This window comes from Helianthus annuus, chromosome 10 (assembly GCF_002127325.2).
Source record: "Helianthus annuus cultivar XRQ/B chromosome 10, HanXRQr2.0-SUNRISE, whole genome shotgun sequence".
Classification (NCBI taxonomy): domain Eukaryota; kingdom Viridiplantae; phylum Streptophyta; class Magnoliopsida; order Asterales; family Asteraceae; genus Helianthus; species Helianthus annuus.
The window spans coordinates 141,527,055-141,534,869 of record NC_035442.2 but is presented as its reverse complement, the minus strand read 5'-3'; the positions used below and the strand labels follow the sequence as shown (position 1 = coordinate 141,534,869).

The 7,815-nt window shown below is 36.0% G+C and overlaps 2 protein-coding genes across 3 annotated transcripts; one reads left to right on the top strand and one right to left on the bottom strand.

Annotated features, from left to right (window-relative positions):
• Positions 1 to 1,036: 1,036 nt before the first annotated feature.
• Positions 1,037 to 3,767, top strand: LOC110885721 (beta-glucuronosyltransferase GlcAT14B). The gene is made up of 4 exons (XM_022133431.2): positions 1,037 to 1,306; positions 1,637 to 2,340; positions 2,417 to 2,492; positions 3,013 to 3,767. Exons 2-4 carry the CDS (start codon positions 1,755 to 1,757, stop codon positions 3,626 to 3,628), a joined length of 1,278 nt encoding a protein of 425 aa, XP_021989123.1. The 5' UTR covers positions 1,037 to 1,306; positions 1,637 to 1,754; the 3' UTR covers positions 3,629 to 3,767.
• On the bottom strand, positions 3,705 to 7,659 carry LOC110885719 (protein SPA1-RELATED 4). Of its 2 annotated transcripts, none has more exons than XM_022133429.2 (8): positions 7,420 to 7,659; positions 6,693 to 7,311; positions 6,424 to 6,581; positions 5,232 to 5,955; positions 4,975 to 5,118; positions 4,576 to 4,887; positions 4,432 to 4,491; positions 3,705 to 4,074 (listed from the first exon to the last, which is right to left on the bottom strand). In XM_022133429.2, the coding sequence occupies exons 2-8, from the start codon at positions 7,212 to 7,214 to the stop codon at positions 3,886 to 3,888; spliced, it is 2,109 nt and encodes a 702-aa protein (XP_021989121.1). In that variant the 5' UTR covers positions 7,215 to 7,311; positions 7,420 to 7,659; the 3' UTR covers positions 3,705 to 3,885. The 2 variants fall into 2 exon arrangements, with proteins under 2 accessions (XP_021989121.1, XP_021989122.1); XM_022133430.2 differs by having other exon boundaries at positions 6,424 to 6,564; positions 7,420 to 7,638.
• Positions 7,660 to 7,815: the final 156 nt, after the last annotated feature.

The window sequence follows — 7,815 nt, the reverse complement described above, 5'->3', positions numbered from 1 at the left end:
TAACTTTTTCTTGATTCTCAAAAATCAAAATTTCAAATCCGAGTATATATTTTCTATATATGTTAAAAGAAAACAAAGAAGTAGAGCTAATACAATTGACCTAAAACCATATGTAATTATATACACATTATAATGATAAATTATAAATCATATATTACATATTATAGTCATACATAAATACTATAACTAGTAAGTAATAAATTTTATTATAGTTTTCTGGTTTCAAAAAATACTTAAACGGGTTAAGGGTTAAATAAACTTTTAGACCTATTAAAAAATACTTAAACGCAGTGGCGGAACTAGAAGAAATATTCAGGGGTATCCCAAATTTTTTTACGATACATTTATATAACAGAATTTTTTTTTACCTGCATTACGGGGTGGGGCCGATCCTGAAAATTCAAGTGCCCTGAGTGAGCCAAAAAAAGGCCCTTAGGCCTTACCGAATTAAATTTTATAAACTAGTTTTTTTTTAAGTTATTAGTATTTAGGTTAACGAATCAATGTTTAGCATATCACATTTGGGCTAGGCTTTATGAATTAATATTGCCAATAAGTTTTAGATATTAGATTGGGCTAGGTTTATTTTTAATTTTTAGATCGAAATTAAACAATTCAAGAACTCAAGAAGAAAAGAAATAAAGAATACTCACAACTCACAATCACAATTAGCACAACAATCTAATACACTATTGGGTTATTATTTGGTTATTTGGGCTAATTACTATTGGGCTATCATTTGTTTTTTTTTTTTTTTTTTTTTTGCTAATATAATCAGTATTATTCGGGCTTGATTTCAGTTTGTAAATTGTTTTTTCAGGGGTGTCCTAGTACTTGTTGAGGGATGTCCTTAGTATAAAAATCGGGAAAAAAAAATTTACACTACCGGAAAAAAGTTGCGCCGTAGCCCGTGCTACGCCCCAACCTACATTAGGTCCGCCCCTACTTAAACGGGTTAAGGGTTAAATAAATTTTTAGACCTATTTTTAGAACAGATAACCCGATTAACCCGAATACAACTTGTTTTTTTAGAACGAGTTGTGTATGTTGACTAAACATTTTTTTTAGTGTCGTGTCATTAAGTACCCGAAAATATGTATATAAAATAATCACTAGCTAACCGTTATCAATGAAAAGCAATTAAATCGGAATGATAATATTGAATTTGCAAAAGTCGATGATGTCGTCTCGATCTGTGTAGTCTGAAAGTAATCTCCCTCAACTCAACCCACAAACCTCGGATTGTTTGTTCTTCACTGTCGTATGTTTCGCATAATGTCGTCTCAACACACAGATTAAAACCCAAGTAAGTGTTTCTGTCAAATCTTGATCAAAGATTCATGGGTTTTGTGTTAATTTTAATGGGTCAGTGCTAGATTTGCTAATTTTTGTTTTGATTTAATAGATTCAGCATCTTTTAGCTCCGATGTTGATGTTGCAGTTAGTTACACAGATTTGAATCTTTATTTACTTAGTGTTCAATGTTTGCTTAGAGATTTGGGTTTTTGTTGAATAATGATTTGGTTTTATAACTTGTTTTGTTGTGTGTGTTTTATTGTTATAGTTGAGTTTTGTATTGTTTTTATCGATTGTGTTCATAATATGCATCAATTGTTCTTGATGTTTTTGTCAACAGCTAGCTATCGATTTGACCGCCACACAACGGAATCTGATCCAGTTTGGTTTGTAAATTAACATCTTGCTGGACCATATTGTTTCACAGGGTTACAAATTCTCAAAGAAATTTGATGTGAATGAGATTAACACAAGTCAAAAACACCATGATGAAGTTTAAAGAATTTAAATTTCCTCACTTTGAAAAAAGATGGGTGCTTCCATTAGCAATGGCTTCAATCATATCCATTTTCCTCTTCACAATCTCTTTAAATTTGGGTACTGAAAACAAACTCAACTCGTTTCGAATCGGGTCAAATAAGACCGGATCTTTCGCTGAAGACAAGATCCAGTTCCCACCACCTCCGCCCCGTCCAACTGTTCCTCGTTTCGCTTATTTAGTTTCCGGGTCAAAAGGGGATTTAAACAAGTTATGGAGGACCGTGAGAGCGTTGTATCATCCATGGAACTATTATGTTCTTCATCTAGATCTTGAATCGCCACCCGAGGAGAGAATGGAGCTTGCTTCACGGGTTGAAAATGATCCGGTTTTTTCTGCAGTTGGGAATGTTTATGTGATCCCAAAAGCTAATATGGTTACATATAGAGGGCCGACAATGGTGTCTAATACGCTTCATGCTTGTGCTATTCTTTTAAGGAAGTTTAAGGATTGGGATTGGTTTATAAACCTCAGTGCCTCGGATTATCCTCTCGTGACTCAGGATGGTTAGTTCTTGAATCTTGGTTCGCTGGTTCGGTGATTTCGTGTTGATTTTAATCGATTTCTTGAACTTGATTGCAGATCTTCTTTATGCGTTTCGTGATTTGAAGAGGGATTTGAATTTTATCGAGCATTCGAGTCAATTAGGGTGGAAAGAGTAAGTACTGTGTAATAATACTTCACATGAAACTTATGACTTAGAGTTAGGGGTGATAATTTTTTGACACCACACGAAAACATGACATGAACACGAAACAAAGTTCGTGGGTTAGGGTTTGGTCTACACGGTTTTGGGATACCTGCGGACACGTTTAGCTTAACGTGTTGTGTTCGGGTTGACCTGGTGGGTTTGCGGGTTGACCCTAACTTAAACTAGTTGGATATTTGATGCCAACAAAAACATAACTATTTTATATGCATTTGAACTTTTGGTTATAAATCTGTAGTTTTAAAGTATTAGTATGCAAAAAATTAAAACAAAATAAATTAGAATTACGGGTTAAACTGGTCGTGTTCATGTCAACCCGTGAAAGAAACTTGTGTCATGTCAGGGTTATGTGTCTAACACGATTTTCGGGTTTGTGTCGTGTTCAGGTTGTCAAAATTTTTAGATTTGACCTGCTAACCCGCGAACACGACCCATTTAATACCCCTACTGAAAATGTGTGTGTATGCAGGAACAAAAGGGCAATGCCATTGATGGTTGACCCGGGACTATACCAAAACAAGAAGTCGGATATCTTTTGGGTTCAACCAAAGCGAGCTCTCCCGACAACGTTTAAATTGTTTACAGGGTCAGCATGGATGATCCTGTCACGTTCATTTGTCGAATACTGTATATGGGGTTGGGATAATCTTCCAAGAACTCTACTCATGTACTACACAAATTTCGTCTCATCACCCGAAGGTTACTTTCAAACGGTTATCTGCAACGCCCCGGAATTCGTACCAACCGTTGTTAACCACGATATGCATTATATATCTTGGGACACCCCTCCAAAGCAACATCCTCATGTCCTAACCATAAACGACACGGATAAAATGATAGCAAGCGGGGCAGCATTCGCACGCAAGTTCAAACAAGATACTCTTGTTTTGGATAGAATCGACCGTGAGTTACTACACCGTAAGAATGGTAGCTTCACCCCAGGCGGATGGTGCAAGGGCAACCCGTCTTGCACCAAGGTTGGGAAACCGACACGGGTCAAACCCGGTCCAGGTGCTCAAAGGCTTCGCCAGCTTATCGGGAAGTTGCTTCAAGCACCTAAGTTTAGTCAAAGTCAATGCCAATAGATATTATGAATTAGAATTTACAAGTATGATTATATAGAATTTTTGCTTGTAATTTACAAGTGAGATGCTTTTGTTGTATCTTAAATTTGTGTTATTTCATGACTTATACATCATGCAACAAGAGATGTACATTGTTCCGGTTCGAGATTGAAGTCACAATAATAATCTGAACTGCAAAAATTATAAAACTTATACACCTTTTCTGTACTAAGTTTTAAACAGAAAAAAACCTCTGCATACACTCTAATCCCAAAAATTTAAACCACCTCCAGAACCTTAATATTACCCATAGAATTTGCGGCAACCAAAGTGGACGATTGAGGGCGCCAACAGACGGATGAAATGAATTGTTCGTTGTCTTCCACTTCATTTCCTGATATCGGATCGGTGGTGTTGAATTTATATGACATTGCAGGCATAGGGAAGCCTTTGTGGTAGATGAAAACCTGTTAAAATGTTTATAAAAAGCGTATCAAAATTAATGAAAACTGTAAGTTCCGTGAGCATTAAACCTTTCATATTTTTCTGGGTAAATTGCATTTTACGTCCTTTAAGTTTCAGCAAAATTTTAGGCGTTGTCATTTAACTAACGAATTACAGCGAATGTCCTTTATGTTCGAATTTTTTACAGACACGATCCTTTCTCCACAAAAAGATTGCAAAAATAAAGGACATCCGCTATAAAGAAATTAAAACATAAAAGGACATCTGTTGTAATTTCGTTAGTTAAAGGACTGCGCCTGAGATTTTGCTGAAACTTAAAGGACGTAAAATGCAATTTACCCTTTTTTCTTGATAATTACCTCGTTTGTTTCTGAACCAGTAGCGATGTAGCCGCCTGATACTGATAGGCCAACAAAATTCTACAAAAAAAAAATAAGAATAAATAATAAGAATAACAATGCTCAAAACAAACACTAGAGCTCAAAGAACAAAACAGAAAATACCTTTACATTGACATGGCCAGAGAATGACTGAATCGGGCGGTCAATCACTTGAGATGCGGTGTCGGATAAATCCCAAAGCTTGAGTGTGTTATCGGTAGATGATGATACAATAGTTTTTGAATCTATAAACTTGATGTAACTAACGGTTCTCTTATGTCCAACCAATGTGTAGAGTGGCATACTTAAATTGCGTAAATCATGGTAATATACTCTATGATCTGCAGAACCAAATGCAAGAAAATTACTAGATTCACAAGGAAACTGAACACAGCACACATTCGCCTTTGTTTTAATGGTACCAATACTCGCTCCCTGCAGTAATAACAAAAAAAAAAAATAGTTATTAACTTATTATACATTCTGATATTGATCTAAAGCACAAAGAATATAATTAATTGCCTGATTAATATTCCAGAGCTTAACCGAACCGTCATCACTCCCACTGGCCAGCAATTTTGGATCGGCTGAGAAGTCAACAGACCACGCGCGTCTCTGGTGCTCTCTCATTTCCGCAGCTACTTGACCTTGCGTAACATCCCACACCTGAAAATTTCCGAACGATGATGAGTGGGTTGAGTAACGGGTCGAAACGGGCCGGACAAAATGACCCGTTGAGATAAAAACTACCCAAACTGACCCATAAATTCACATGTTACCTGCACGACACCTTCGAAATTACTTGAAGCACACTGGCTTTTAATGTAGCGATTCCAACAAATACTGCTTAACTTTGATCTTGTCGGGATTTCAACAATAGGAAAGTGGATGTCTCGATTCTCGTTCAAGATCGATTCATATTCGAAAACTTTAATCTTTTTATTAACACCCGCCGTTGCGAAAAACTCCCCGTCGCGATCAAAACTCAAGGAGCATACAAGGCTTGAAGAATTCAAAAGATCACCTAGTTTCAAGTCAGCTTTGACTTTTAATTTACTCGACGACATGTATTTCGACAGTCCCTCCATAAACGGATTCATCCACCCGCTATTTACCGCTCTATTTCTAGTTAAAAAGTAAGCTGATTCTAGCTTCTTGAAGTTTTTCGCCAATCTAGAACTTTCTTGATTTTCTTTCGGTGTTCTAATACGTTTTCTGGACCCCGAGCTTGCAAAGTCATCAGGTTTTGAACTGTTCATCGAATTAGAGTCTCCTTTTCTTCTAACTGACGCTTGAAGTTTTGTAACTTGTTGCAGATCAGACGACAGAATTGAGAAATCTTTCTGCAAGTAATCTGCAGCTTCTTGTTTTCGTTGTTGCAGCGTTACAAGAAAGTCGAGCAACATTTCTTGCTCGACAATCTTTTCTTCGAGCTCTATTGCAGCTTCACGTTCGTCTAGTTTTTCTCTAAGCCCGTTAAGAAACTCGCTTTGTAACACTTCACTACATCCAAGTAACTATGAAACATAAGAATCTTGACCAACAAGTAACAAGACTAGGGCTACAAATGAACCAAACGTTCAGCAAACAGTTCGTGAACCATTCGGCGGGAAGTTCGTTTGTGTTCGTTTATTAAACAAACATGAACAGAGGCCGCGTTTGTTCATTTATGTTCGATTGTGTTCAATAGTTCATTAGTGTATTTAGTTTTTATATTTTATATAAATACTTCGATATTCCAACAAATAAAATATCTAATAAGTATCAGTGTTTTATATAGTTTGTTTTCATTTGTGTTCATCAACGTTCGTTGCTTAAAATTAACAAATGAACATGAACACGTTCATTTCCTTAACAAACGGACACAAACATAAAATCCCGTTCGTTAAGCATTCATGAACAATTCGTGAATCGTTCGGTTCGTTTGCATCCCTAGACAAGACAAACTATTAGTAGTTCTTTTGAACTTACTCTATTTTGGGCCTGCTAGCAGGGTCGGGATGCAGTAAACGCATCGAAAAGAAGGCTTCCTTTGGCCACTTCAAATGAAATTGTGGAGGTAACATACGATGTTTAACGACAGACATGTTGGAGTTCTTTTCTTCTGGCGAACTACAAGGGTAATATAACTGTTGATAGAAATAAACCCAAATGGAATATAACTGTTTGTATAATAATAATAATTAAGTGAAACAAAACCATAAGAAGCTGAAATCATTATCAAAAACAAACACACACACCTCAAACAGAAGAATCCCTAATCGATAAACATCGGAAGCACAAGAGCTCGGACCATCAGCAGCTTCCTCAGGGCTTGTATACCAATTTGTTTCCATTTGTAATATCTTTTTCATAGGAAACCTATCTTCTTTCTCTTCTGTTTGTTTACCATTAGATTCACCCCAATCGATTTCCGACACTTTATTATGAGAAATATTTGAGGATGTAACATCCTGATAAGAATCTGAGCCCGAATCGGAGCAAGACGCGGACTCTATAAACGATACATGATTAAACGACGACATAACAAAGCACGAAGGCCGATTGTTGTGAAGAACAACCCCTTGGCTATGTGCTGAGTTCACAATTTTCGCTATTTGCATAAATATATGTAAGCATTCTAGCGCATCAACCACTCGGTTCGCGTTGTCTAACCACTGTCGTAAACTAACATCTTTACTCTCTAATGAACCAACTACTGTATTCTCATGATCATGATCATGATCAGATGAGTTATCCATATCATCCACCAATTGATCCATAAAAATCAATATAAATTTCAGCTCTAGAGCATGTAGTCACTACTAGTACCAACCCCATATCAGTTCAGAATAACATTTAAACACATGATCATCTGGCCTGAAAAAAAAAACACACACACACACACACACACACAAATAACAGTTATAACCAATTAACAATAGTAACATATATAATAGTAATGGTAACAGTAATTGTTTGTAATACCAGTAATAATCTTCATGAGGGGAACTAGAGATCTTTAACTTGTGCAAACAAGAACCATAATAATGGAATCTTTTTTTCTAGAAATAGAAAAAAAAGAAAAAAAGAAAAGAATCTCCCCAGATGTCTGCTGGTTGTTTTAATTGTAAACCAACATGTTTCTGAACTGAAATAAAATAATAGATATTCAACAGAAAGAATTAAATAACACCAGATAAGATGATTCTGTGGCTAGTGTTTTTGAAGCCCTAAACTGAACCATCGGTCGTTAACAATCTTTGGTTTCACCTTTTTACGTGGAGCATTTATGTCCTTTAAATCTATACCCACTTTATATGCACATATTATTATTATTATTAGTATTATTATTATTATTATTATTATATCAACGGAAGCAGA

What these genes read in the sequence shown, in the direction of transcription:
- LOC110885719 (XM_022133429.2), bottom strand. Translation starts at nt 7,214, where the DNA reads ATGGATCAATTGGTGGATGATATGGATAACTCATCTGATCATGATCAT. An exon ending in TAGGGATTCTTCTGTTTGAG is followed by an intron (nt 6,582 to 6,692) that starts GTGTGTGTGTTT and finishes TTCTATCAACAG; the next exon opens with TTATATTACCCTTGTAGTTC. An exon ending in GCTAGCAGGCCCAAAATAGA is followed by an intron (nt 5,956 to 6,423) that starts GTAAGTTCAAAA and finishes ACTTGGATGTAG; the next exon opens with TGAAGTGTTACAAAGCGAGT.
- LOC110885721 (XM_022133431.2), top strand. Translation starts at nt 1,755, where the DNA reads ATGAGATTAACACAAGTCAAAAACACCATGATGAAGTTTAAAGAATTT. An exon ending in TCCTCTCGTGACTCAGGATG is followed by an intron (nt 2,341 to 2,416) that starts GTTAGTTCTTGA and finishes ACTTGATTGCAG; the next exon opens with ATCTTCTTTATGCGTTTCGT. An exon ending in AGTCAATTAGGGTGGAAAGA is followed by an intron (nt 2,493 to 3,012) that starts GTAAGTACTGTG and finishes GTGTGTATGCAG; the next exon opens with GAACAAAAGGGCAATGCCAT.